General features: G+C 40.3%; 1 protein-coding gene across 1 annotated transcript in view; it reads left to right on the top strand.

The window, feature by feature from the left end:
• Positions 1-13,425, top strand: part of LOC130876402 (ATP-binding cassette sub-family G member 3-like) — a 36,137-nt gene extending 22,712 nt beyond the window's left edge. The window contains exons 9-15 of the mRNA XM_057772908.1: positions 75-157; positions 1,158-1,247; positions 2,689-2,813; positions 5,164-5,321; positions 10,063-10,152; positions 11,342-11,427; positions 13,272-13,425. Of these exons, the coding sequence (XP_057628891.1) occupies positions 75-157; positions 1,158-1,247; positions 2,689-2,813; positions 5,164-5,321; positions 10,063-10,152; positions 11,342-11,427; positions 13,272-13,425 (786 nt within the window). The remainder of the gene's footprint in view (positions 1-74; positions 158-1,157; positions 1,248-2,688; positions 2,814-5,163; positions 5,322-10,062; positions 10,153-11,341; positions 11,428-13,271) is intronic.
• The last annotated feature ends 266 nt before the right edge of the window (positions 13,426-13,691 follow it).

Genomic DNA, 13,691 nt, shown 5'->3' with positions numbered 1-13,691 from the left:
TGGACCATGTGAAGAAAACTTTCTACCCCTATTTGAAATTTTTCTTTTTCCTTGTTTTTTTTTTTTTTTGAAAGGCAATTATCACAGTCTTACTGGCCATGATTGTGGGTATCACTTTCCGTGTCCTAAGAAATGATTGTACTGAAGTTCATGCTAGGTAAGCAAATGAGAAAATGCTGTCACTTTGTTCAAGCCTATATAAATCCATGAAGAACTGTAATTCATGACAAGAACAGAGTAAACATTTTACCATGTGATAGAGTGTGTTTGAAGGCTGAGTGAAGAACTCACTTTTTCACACATGTCTGTGTGTAGATAGTATGAAACTCCACACACCACACGTCACATTTTACCTGTTTTAGTGTATGGAGTGTTTTCATGTTAGTTGACTCCCACCACACTTGAAATGTGAGGCGTTTGTTCATCTTCCCGAGTGGAATCCCTCAGCTCTGGAAGCAGACTCCCATACCACCAACTCCCGATTCCTGGCATCAGCCATTCTACTTTCTGTCACTGAACATGACTAACGTGGGAACCCTGAACTGGACACACACAAGTGTATGTGTTCTGCTGTTGTTTGGATGTGGTTTCTTTTTTGTTTTGTCTGATGTGTTTCCATTGGTAAGGTGTAGGGATTTCTTAGGCTCTGTAAGCAGAATAACAGTCCATTATGTGAATATGCTGTAAGGCAGAATAATACTCCACTGTGTGAATATACCTGTGACTGGGAATGTGGTTCACTCTCACCTTTGACTACTATGAGCCAAGCTGCTGAGTGTACAAGTAAATCTCTTTGAGCCCTGGAGGTTTGCTCTTTAAGATAGAAAGCTAGAGTTGCATTTTCTCAGTTGAGGTTGCCTCCTTTCACATAACCCTAGCTTATGTCAAGTTGACATACAACTAGCTAGCACAAGCTCCCCTTGAACTCGAGTGATAGATGGTTATGATCCACCATGTAGGTGCTGCCAAACATACATGGGTTCCTTGCAAAAGCAACAAGCACTCTTTACTGCTGAGCCATCTCTCCAATACTGTTTTTATTTTTTTTAAAGAACAAATCTGTGTAATGTTATTTACTCTACAGAACAGGGTTATTGGAAAGAACCCATCCTAATGCTGAATTTACTGTTGCTTTTGCCTTCATTCTCTCCTGGCAGAGCCAGCCTGCTCTTCTTCCTCACAATCTTCCAGTGTCTTATAAGTGTGACTGCAAGGGTGCTCTTCGTGATTGACAGGGATCGCTTTCTGTGAGTAGCTCCTGCGCTAGAAACAGGCATCAGGGGTGAGTGATCTAGCTAATTACATTCGTAGTTGGGCCTAAAATGTTATGTCATGAATTACCAGCAATTCTCCTTTTTCTTAATTACTTAGTTGAAATAAACAAACTACGAAATGATGTGGGTGTGTCTTCTATCTATCTGTTGATTTTTGATCTATCATGATTTTTTAAATATGTAAAGAGTTTTCTAATATTAACTCAAACATGGATGAAAAATCAAGAGCTTCTGCTGCTCAGAGAAATTCTCAAAATTGGTGTGAGACCACTAGATCCCAGTGCTGCAGACAACACAGTATAGTGGCTGAGAAGAACAGAAAATTCACCACCCACCCCAAAGAAAGATGTTAGGGGTTTCATAGAGCTTGGGTATAGTGTGTTCAGCAGCACATTGGAGCTGGAGAGGGACAGCTGCACAGGAATCAGGGTCCTCTTGATGCAAGGCCGGAAAGAGCCAGACAGCAGCTGAATACAAAAGAGCTGTTTATCTCCCATGTTTTTCAAACATGGCAGAATCTTTTCCTATGCTTAGGATTCCCTGCTCTCAAGGATGACCAAGTACATGCCAAGGAAGTAAGTCTTCAGAGAGGAGCTGAGGGCCTTTCTCAGTTGGTAGAGCACTGGCTCTGTGTGCGTGAAACCCTGTGTTAGATTCATAGTACCACAAAGGCCTGAGCAGGGCTGCATTTCTGTAACCCCAGAATTTGACTACCTGGTTAGAGGCAGGAAGTTGCTCATTCTTGGGTATGTATGGACCTTAAGGTCAGCCTAGACTGGTGATTCTGTATCAAAAGTAAAACAAAACAAAACAAACAAACAAAAACAAAAACCCAGAGATGCACTGAAGATATTGGGAGGGGAAAACCTTGGAATTTGGAAGGGCAAGGCAGGGAAAGGGTTAGGTTTGGCATCTGTTAATGATTCATGGTTGTAAAGAGAGATTGTTGAAGGAATACATCTGTTCTAAAGTGAGATTAGCAGAAAAGAAGAGTGTAGTGACCTCAGAGTAACAGTGTCACCTTCTTCATAAGAACTGGAAGGACAGAAGTGTTCATGACAATTGTGTGAGGTGAGGTATGAATGAGCTGCTCCTCAGGGACCTAGCTCCAGAGGGGCAGAGACTCTGAGGAAAGTGGGCATATTGGACTATTTCCCTGGAGGGCTGTTGTGTGCCCAAAGTGGACAAAAGGAGGCAGAGTTCTCTTGTGGGGAGAGCAGTAGTGAGAATGTCATAAGGCTGTTGACCTAGAGTGGCTGATCCCTAAGATGAGGACATGTGTGAGAGTCAGCATGAAGTATAGCAGACACTGTCCTGTTAGGCTGCCTGTGGTAGCAGAAGTCAGTGTAGCCAGCATCCCCCCTGTGCCTTCTGGACTAATCTAAGATGTATAATGTGATCTTTGTCTCTGTAGACATGAGCACACCAGTGGATACTACAGAGTGTCATCATATTTCCTTGGGAAATTGCTGGCTGAGCTGGTACCCAGGAGGTTATTCCCAAGTATTATATTTACTGTTATAATATTCAGCATAGCAGGTAAGTGGCAAAGCAAGAGACTGTGTCTTTACTCTTGGGGGAGCATGTTTTGGTTTGTACAACTGTGGTGAGTCTAAAGTAGAAGAGCATGAGTAGAAAAGCACATCTCCACTGTGTACCATCAAAGCAGGAGTTCAGTGTGAGAAGAGTCTACAAGACTTGTTCACAAAGTAGTACAAAAGCCATTTATGAAACTGTGTTTTATTAGAGATTCTGTGCACTATAATGAGTGTGGAAATAGAATGCACATTTAAGACAGTCACAATGGAGCAAAGTCAATTATTAGTATCTATGCAAATATATTTTAAAAGATTTATTTTTCCTTCATTTTTTTGTTTGCCTTGTGTGTGTGTGTCTGTGTCTGTTTGTCTGTCATGTGTGTGTGCATAAGTGGATTCAATGCCTAAGGAGTCCATAATGGGACATCAGATCCCCTGGAACTGGAGTTACAGAATGTGAACTGCTATGTAGGTTCTGGGATTGGAATCCAGGGTCTTGCAGTAATAGCACATGTTCATAATCAGTGAGCCATCTCTCTACCCCAGCTGTATATTTTTCTTATGTTTCTGTATTAGTGTCTGGTATATGTAAATACAATATGGAAAAGTGGATAATATCTTACACATGTGTACATGTGAAAATGAACTTAAATGTATACAATGTCTTATGCTACCTAATTTTACAAGGACAGAGGACATTAAATTTGAGGTTTGTTGACAACATGTAATATAAAATGTTACTTTAAATATGTGCACAGATTCATTTGTGCATCATGGATAGGCTTCACCCTAGATTAATTGCTCAGAATTTTCATATTTTTCACTCAGACACACACACACACACACACACTCATAAAGACACACAGATATGCACACTCATTCACACAGACATACACACATGCACACATACACACATGCACATACGCTCTCTCACACACATAGACTTTCAAAGATAAGCACTGATAAAGCACTGATTAGACATTTTATAAGACATTTATTATTCAGAACCAGTCATTTAGGACATGGAATGGTTATGGGAAATGTGCTTATTTTTCAAATTGGACATCTTGAATTTGATCCTCAAAATTCACAGTGGAAGAGAGAATCACTCCAGAAAGATGTCCTTCAAGACCACATGTACACCACAGCACATGCACACCATGGCACATGCACACCATGGTTTATGCACACCGTGGCACATGCACATCATGGCAACCATACCCACACATGCGTTATGCACACCATAATAGTAATAACATTAACTTCGTAAACAATTAGGCATGGAACTTAGTTCCCCAGACTCTTAACCTGTGTCCTTGTGACTATTATAAAACACAGAACTATGCATGGCTCATAACATTAGCTCCATAAGGATTACAAATAATCTTGTGGAACCCATCCCCTTCTTCCAGAGCAGTTAAAACTTTAGTTTTAGGGAAAACTAAAGTTTAGGGCACCTTCCTGTTCTCTAGATATTAAAACCACTGCACATTTGTTTAGCCCTTGCCTTAGTTAGATTTCTATCACTGTGACAAACATCATGACCAAAACCAACTTGAAGGGGGGAGTTATTTTATCTTACAGTTCAATTAAGAAGGGAAGTCAGGGCAGAAACTCAGGGCAGGTACTTGGGGCAGGGACTGAAGCAGAGTCTATGGAGGAGTGCTGCTTACTGAATTGCTCTTCATGGCTTCCTCAGATGACTTTCTTATAGAACTCAGGACCACCTGCCCAGGGATGGCATCATCCACAGTTGTCTAAGACCTCCCACATAAATCATTCATCAAGAAAATTTCACTTTCCTACCTCCCAATCTCATGGAAGCATTTTCTTAGTGAGGTTCCCTCTTCCCCTAGGCCCCTAGATTGTGTTAAATGTACAGAAAAGTAACTCACACAGTCCTGATCCCAACTTTATTACTAATGCAATTATAATAAACACAGAGGAAGGTGGACTTGAACGTGTTCTATTGCTGATTCTCCTCTGAGAAAATGCAATAAAATTTGGGTCACTTATATAGTCTGTAGTTTTCCATGTCAGGATCCTGTTACATTACTCATAATTTTTTTATAAAAGAGAGCAGGTATTATATGAAAAGGTATTTTGTGACAAGAATAAAAATAAAGTGATATGATGGAGTTGGAGAGAGGCTCATTGGTTAAGAGCACATGCTGCTCCTCCAAAGTCCTCAAATTTTGTTCCCAGCATTCACATGATCAGGTCGCTGTAAGAGATGCAGAGATGTTGGGTGACCATGAAACTATTACTAATATTGTTGATTATTAAACATATTTGAAATATGTACAATTTTCCTAATATAGATAAATTGACTCTACTTTTTTCTTTCTAAGGAGTAGACACAGATGTGAAGGGTTTCTTCACTATGATATTTACCATCATGATGTTGACTACTTCTGCCAGTTCCTTGACACTGTCTATAGAGGCAGGGCAGATTGCAGTGGGTTTATCAACGACACTCCTTGTGACCATCTACTTTGTGTTCATGCTGGTGAGTAAGAATTGTGTTTTTCTGAGAGGAAGAATTTCCTTGTGTTCTTTCTTGCACATGTAACCTGCTTGACTCTTCAGAACTTGGGACATGAGGCCTTATTCTAAAGCTTATTATGGTCTGTAGGAGAGGAGGAGCTGCCTTTCCTCCTAGGCTTTGTGGTTACTGCTCTGAAGTCAGTCCTATGATGTGGTTGACATTCCCTTTCGAGATCTTACCAGACATTTCTGGGATCATAATACAAAACCATAATAAATTAGAACTTCAAGAAATTGGTGTGATTGGCTCACTCCCCAACAACAAGACAGATTGCTTCCTTCCCTTAATGCCAGTGTGAGAGACTAGCCTGCTCTTTTAACCATAGCAGAGGTGATTTGGTTTGTTCAGTAGTCTCTAATGGGAAAGCATAGTTCATGGTTGGTTTTTACTCTTTACTCTTTGCTCTTTTGCCACCCACTACCCAGCTCCCAAATAAATCACGTTGAATCTTATTATTACTTATAAATGCCTAGCCTCAGTTTGGCTTGTCTCTAGCCATTATGACTTTACTTAAATTATGCCATCTACCTTTTGCCTCTGGGCTTTTTCCTTTTCTTTTTTATTTATTTTTATTGAAAATTTAATTTACATACCAATCCAGTTCCCACTCCCTTCCCTCCTCCAGCTTCTCCTACATTTCCCCCAACTCCACCCCTCATCCACTCCTTAGAGAGGGTAAGTCTTCCCCTGGGGAGTCATCAAAGTCTTCCACATCACTTTGAGGCAGGGTCAAGTTGTCCCCCCTATATATAGGATGAGGAATATGCTCCAAAATGTCAGTTCAAGCACTAGGTCTAAATCCTGGTCCCCCTGACAATGGTCCACAGACTGCCCAAGCCACACAACTGTCAACCACATTCTGAGTACCTAGTTTGGTCCTATGCAAGTTCCCCAGCTCTCAGTTAGGGATCAGTGAGCTCCCACTAGCCCAGGTCAGCTGTTTCTGTGGGTTTCCTACCTTTTCTCACTTCTGTGTATCTTACTATCACCTTACTCCATGACTGGCAGTGAGAATCAGTGGCTTGGTGGCTGGCCCCTAAAATCCTCCTCTTCGCCTTTTCTTGTTCCTTCATCCTCTCAGATTTATCCTCCCAGTTATTCTCTCTGTCTGTCAGCCCTGCCTATATTTTCTGCCACATTATTGGTCCTTCAGCTCTTTATTAGACCAATCAGGTGTGCAGACAGGCACAACTTGGCAAAGTTAAACAAATGCAACATAAAAAATGCATCATATTTTTGCATCATTAAACAGATGTTCCACAGCATAATCATGTGTAACACACCTTAAAGTAATGTTCTTCAATAATGATCAAAGTAATTGTTCAGCACTTGATGTCTATCTTAGAGCGCATTTGTGTTCTGAAAAGTGTTAGATATAGTGAGAAATTCTAGACTCCTAAGTACTAATCAATCTCCTGTATTAGCACACTTGTGCTTAATGCTTGTAATTGGTTACACAGTCTTAGTCTTTCACGTCCATTAATTACATACAGTGATACGGTTGGACAGATTGTGGAACCATTGAAAGGTAGAGACTTAATGAGAAAAATCTGTTACAGGACTAGGGGAGGGTCTTTGGGTGTTTATAGCCTTGTCCTCCTTCCTCCCTGGTTTATAGTGTCACGTGAAGAAGTGAACATTCAGCTTCCTCTCCCACATACTTGCCTGCTGCCTGCTGCCATAACTCTCTGCCAAGATGGCCTCTTATAACTCTGGAAACCGAAGGCCAAAGGAACTCTCTCTTCTACAAGCTGACTTGATCATGGTGTGGCAAAGCAGGGGAAAACTAACTGCTACATTTCCTGATATTCTGGCCATTTTCCCTTTCTGTCTCATTCTTTGTTTTGCTTTTTGTAAACCACTGGGTCTACTTAGCTGTGCCCATAGGTGTCTGTGTGGACGACCATCTACTGAAGCATGGAAGGCTCTCAGGGGCCACATCCATAAAGAAAACTGGCTTTCCCTCTCATCAGCCATCACTACCAATAGCTCCTCAAGTAGGGGTAGGAGTTCATGTCCAACTCTCAGCTCTATGCAGGAATTTTGTGTCTTGATCTTGTTCAGGTGATGCCCATGTTGTCAAAACTGCTCTGCACTCACATTTGTCACTGTCCTGTTGTGACAGGAAAACACTGTCTTGTAGTTGTTCACTGCCTCTGGCTCTTACAGTCTCTCTAGCCTCTCTATCATCATAATCCTTGATCCTTGGAAGGAGGGTGTGATATCCAGATGTCCCATTCAGGGATGGATTCTCTGCAGTCTCTTCTTTGTATGTTAAGCTGTATTGGGTCTGTGTTAATCATCATCTCCTACAAAGAAAGCTTCTCTGATGAAGGTCTGAGAGTACTAATCTATGGGTATCACAACAACTCATTAGAAGTCAGTTTAATACAATATCCATTTAGAAGAATAACAGTAGATTATCCCCTGGGACCTATGACTCCACTAGACACAGCATCAGACAGGATTTCCATCTCACAGAGCAGGCCATAAATACAATCAGAAAATGAATGGTTGGTTAGTGCCATTGTAGTAGTCTGTCCAGTATCCCTCGTGTGTTTCTTTATCCTTGAGAAAAAGAAAAGCAGAAAAAACCCTGCTGGGCTCCTCACTGTCTTTGAGCATACTCAGAACACCCCAAGTCTCCTACCCTATATTTCAACATTTCTAGCTCACTGCCCATATGAACAGCACCCAATTAAGATGGAAGTCACTACATATAAGAGACAAAGAAAAACTGATGTAATGTTCTGGTCTATCATGTTAAGGACTGAACTCAGAGTACTCTGTAAAGCATGCTGGACTAGACTGTAGATTAGTTTTTGTAAAGGAAGCCGTGGCATTCTGGTTCTTAGAACTAAAACCCTCTACCTTCTTTGGGCACTCTTGTTGGGGTATGCTGATGGTGTTTTCATCTGTGTCATTGCTGGGGCGCCAGACTCTCAGAGTGTGTTACAGTAGACAAACATGGCTCCTGTGGGCAAGACAATCTATAGAGATTGGCTCTGCTGCCATCCCAGAGCATGGACCCCAAAGCACAGCGAAAATGGCAAGGCCAGGAATTATTTCCAGGAGCTCTGCCCATTGTTAGTTCTGGTCATCCTACCTCAGAGTATAGAAGGGAAATCCAGTCACCTTGGAGCCCAGAACTGCCTGAGCATCGTTACAGAAGATTTTTAAAAATAAAATGCAGTTCTACAGTGACTCCAGTGCATTGGTAGAGGGTTAAAGATGACTGAATGTATCCATATAAGTAAGATGGACAAAGCTGTGTTATTTCGCCCCTTTTCTTATGTGTGATTATATATTTAAGGGGGGAATATGGGTACACAACAGAGTAAGTTTTTCCTGGAGACTATATGGGGAAATTTCAAAAGGAGTACATCAGACATTATGATGTTAAAACTGTCTCTTGGAAGTCTTCCTAAATTCTGTGAAGTAGACTGGCCTTTGTTGGGTTAGGAAACCAGAAGAAATTCCACAAATACCAAATAAACAAATAAACAAACTAAATGAGAACTTTAATATACACTAGTAGGAGTGTACCAACTCCTGAGATGGATAGATCCTCCTTCCTTCCTCATACTGATGCTGGTGTGATGAATACTATCTTAGAGTAACTCAGAACTACATAGGCTTGTTTAAGATTACAGTCATTCTCAGGACTGCGGCCTCTCTCCACTTGAATGTTACATATCTTCTGTCGTAGGGAGCCCACAGGCCTTCCCACCGGGGAATAAAGTCAGTTTCTCATCAGTTGTGTCTCAGATCACTTCTTCACTTTGCTTTTTCTTAACTTACAAAGTTTTCACCCAGACTCCTCTGCTAAAATTTCCAGTTCATGGTTTCCTGCTTGGGAACCAAATACTGCTAAAAATCTAAAAACAATACAGAAAACAAGTTGAAGCAGACCTGCGGGCCCTTTTCCTATGTTGTTAACCAAGAGCACAGTTTAGAAGGTTAAGGAGGTGGGACACAGTACATCTAAGTGAAGGACTGATGACTGACATCATTGCCCAGAGGAAATGGACAGTCTTAACACAAGGAAAACCTTTAAAATTAACATTTTTGGTTGTGAGCCTAGCCTTTAATGGCTGAGCCATCTCTCCAGCCCTAAAATTAACATTTAAAAGTCCTGTATATGCGCAAAAAGGTCAAGATCATGATAGGTGGCCATACACACATTAATAAAAATGGGTTATGTTAATATGTAAGAGTTAGTCAGTAAGAAGCTAGAGCTAATGGGCCAATCAGTGATTTAATTAATACAGTTTTGTGTGATTATTTGGGGGCTAATTGACTGGGAACGAACAAGCAGCCACCCTTCCCCCAACAGTTCCTCATTCATGATATCTGCATAAATTAGATATTATGAAGAATCTAAAGAGGATTTAAATGCATTGAATGGATGTTCTTAAAATTTAAAGAATAGTCATAGGTTACATGCCATTTTAAAGATTTTGTTATATCTGTAAGTTTGGCTCCTGCAGAGTGGCGTGACTAGTTATTCTTTTAAAACCTGCAAGGAACCTTAACTTTGCAAAGAGTGAAGAATTCTGTTTAGAATTAACTGAAACAATGTTTTAAGGAGTTGGTTTGAGCAGAAATGGTCAGAAGGATAAAGGGGTTTTGAAGAGGGAGGATGTTGTCTAGAATTCTTAGTCACTGGACTGGTTCTAATTCATGGTTTTGCCCTTCACAGTTTTTCTCAGGTCTGTCAGTATTTTCAGGAAGTTTCATACCTGGACTCCCATGGATTCAGTACATTAGCATTCCGCATTATGGACTTGCAGTAAGTTGTCCTGTCTGTGACTGTAATTAGGGTTTCCAGCTGTAGCAACTGCAGTGATTCTTACAATGTCCTTTCCCCAGCTGTAATCTCTAATCAGTTGCTCCCAGAATTTTCCTTCCAGGAGCAAAGGATAAGAATTTTCCTGTTAGTTATAGAAGAAGGTCAGTGAGTTATCTGGGATTTTCCTGAGTCATATGTTATATGAGGGAAATCAAGGTTGAGAAGAATCCCAGGGTAAAGAGAAAAGGTAGATGATACAATGAAAAGCAGAAAGTTGTAATTCTGCCCAATAAGGTAAGGAAAGGATCAGGGACTGTGATATATAGTTTATATTAGGAAAATGAAGGAAACAGAAACCATGTGATACCCAGAAGTATACTGGTTTTACTAAACTTTCTCTGCAGGAAAATGTGTATTACTAGAATTTCTTACTCCCATAATCACAACTGGTTTTGATGAAAACAAGTAAGAAAATAATGTTAGTATAAATCAGTAGTATTGTTCTAAGTAAGGAGTTTATAGGGTAATGGACTGGGAGAGAAGGAGAAGCCTAAAGTAGTCTGGGTAGAGATTCCACCTCATAGTAGTTGGGAAACCCCATCATTGATGGAGGAAGGTCATTGGTTAAATAATAAAGAAACTGCCTAGACCCATTTGATAGGCCAACCCTTAGGCGGGTGGAGTAAACAGAACAGAATGCTGGGAGAAAGAAGCCTAGTCAGTGAGTCGCCATGATTCGCCCACCAGACACAGACACAGGTTAAGATCTCCCTGGTAAGCCACCAGATTGTGGTGCTACTCAGATTATTAAAAATGGATTAATCTAGATGTAAGAGCTAGCCAATAACAGGTTATACCTAATGGGCCAAGCAGTGTTTAAAAGAATACAGTTTCCGTGTAATTATTTCGGGTAAAGCCATGTGGGTGGCAGGGCGCCAGGAATGCAGCCCACCGCTCTTATTACTACACATCATTTCAATCCTAAATCTACTGAGTGTGGGAGAGGAAACTCCTTTGCTGGTCAGACTGAACTTAGTGAGATATTTTTTTTCTAAATATTTTTGCAGAAAATAAATATATTTACAGATAACAGTCAATATTGAACTTGAAGTTATAGTTGTGTTTATTCTTTGGAAACTTATGGAAATATTAAACTATTTGCCTTTTCCTGTTCCTGTTTGTGTTGCAGGCTTTGCTGCACAATGAGCTCCTGGGACAAAACTTCTGTCCAGAACACAAAACAGCAGAAATCAGTAGATGTCAGAACTTAGTAATGTAAGCTTGAGTTCAGTGTCACAATGGGGACACAAAATACTTCAAGAATTAGAGGGGAAACCCTTGCTTTCAGGATTAAGGCTGTCCTCTGCCCATTCCCTAGAGTGAGTCATTGTAACCAATGCACAGGTGGCTGTGTTTCCATCCTACTGCTCCAAGGTGTAGTTAATGTGCAGAAAGAGCTCTTTGGGGTCTTTAAAAATGGTTTTGGTGTCTTGATTGTGGATTTGAGTTGTTTCAGAACCTTTGAGTTTGGAATAACTGCTCTGATAGTTTACAAGGGCATAGAGTTTCCATATGTATACATTATGGCCCCTGTGAGCAGAGCCTGAGGATGTTAGGACAGCAAGGATTAACATGAGTAAACTCTGCCTTCCAGATTTCAGGGTATTTTCTCTGCTGCACACTGTGGAAGACTTTAAAAATTCAAGGGGTGGTGCTTCTCTCTGTATCTGTCTCTCTGTCTCTGTCTCTCTCTTTCTCTGTGTGTGTGTGTCCTATCAGAAGACTTATCCTGCAATGAAAAATGAAAAATATACATCATACTATGTTGGCAGGAAATATCATTTTTGTCTAATGCCTTGAAAATATCTTCACTTTCTATAATCATCCTCATTAATTTGCTTTTGATATAAAATGAGAGAGGAATATGGTGATATGTTAAATCTTTCATAGATGTTCAAAATAATAATGAATGACAGTAGTAAAAATTTATATTTAAATTGATGATAAGAAAAAAAGTATGGGTGATATCTTATTTCACACATCTCCTTACTCCTGGTATAGTCTGGTATTTTCTAATACAAATTCTTTACCAATTTCTGGTCAGGAAGACTTGGATGGGTAAAGAGAAACCAAGGAAAGGTATCCACAGACCTCATACTCAAAAAAGGATTGTCTTCACAATAGGAAGAAGAAATCTGACCTTTCTGTAGATTTGGGAACTGTTAAATCCTATGAGATATAAGGGACTGGAGACACACATGGATAGAGACACAGGAATGGAAACTCATAGGGATGGAGACACACAGGGGTGGTGATACACAGGGATGAAGACACACTGGCATGGAGACACAAAAAGATAGAGACATACAGTGATAGGGATACACAGGCAGTATTGTAATGTATACAGAACTTTTATCAGCAGTTGCTTTTCTAACCTGTGTCTGGGTCCCTGCATCCATCTCTGCTGCAACTGCTCCCCAGGCTCTTTCTGTAGTCATGGGCTCCTGGGGGTGTTCCGTAGCTGAGCCTCCATGGTTGTCACTGCTCTTTTAGTATGTGAACCGACAACAATGAACTGACTCCTCTCAGAAATCCTTGTTCTCCTCTGTTCCTTGGTCTAGAAATTGATGTTCTTTTGCCTGACTGTGTGCTGAGTCAGCAGAATTACACAAAGCTTTGGTCTCTTAGAGTGTCTGTTTGTAATTAATAAGCTAATGTTTTCTGCTTTGGGAGAAACAAGTCCTTCATCTGTGCCTTTGTGCTTTGAAGAGAGCAGCATTGTAGATTTAGAAATGAATGACTCAGTTAAGACTACAAAGTTGGGTCTTAGTGTGACTCTCTGAATTCATCCACGTTTACTAAGCCTACTTCCTCTATGCTTTTAAATAGATGTGATAGCTGTGCTTCTTCAGGTGGTTTTTAAAATTAACAAAGGGACCTCATTCAAGTAGTTTAGATTGACATAATATATAACAAAATTGCAAGTACATCAGTACTACTATCAACTAAATATAAAGATGAAGTTTTTAATGATGTGTTGAAACTGAGTTTTTAAAAGGAAGGAGCAGTGAATGTATTGAATAAACTTTGACGTTATTTTTGTGTGTGTTGAATTACAGATGCACTGGAGAAGAATTCTTGATGATCCAGGGCATTGACCTCTCATCTTGGGGCTTCTGGGAGAATCACGTGGCCTTAGCTTGTATAACGATTATCCTCTTATCAATTACCTATGTGGAGTTATTAGCTTTTACGAAAAAGAGACATTTTTAAAATCAGTCTTCTACTTTCTTTGAATTAATCTGACCTTAAAAAATTAAAATTTTACCAATGGGTGACCATGTCTGAGGAGCAGTAGGTAGTTCTTGAATTTCAGGAGTTTGGCCCACCAGAATTCAAGGCACTGATGGGTGGATCATGGATAGGCAAGGCCCTAAGGGTTTGGCTCCAGAATGTCTCTTGTTACTGTCGTGCCTTTAAATTTTTGCTAATGCCAATTTTCTCTGGTATTTCCCATGGTGTGAATGAGAGTGAAAGGA

Source organism: Chionomys nivalis, chromosome 6, assembly GCF_950005125.1.
Source record: "Chionomys nivalis chromosome 6, mChiNiv1.1, whole genome shotgun sequence".
Lineage (NCBI taxonomy): Eukaryota > Metazoa > Chordata > Mammalia > Rodentia > Cricetidae > Chionomys > Chionomys nivalis.
Note: the sequence above shows the minus strand (reverse complement) of the source record. Positions and strands in the feature narration are given on the sequence as shown.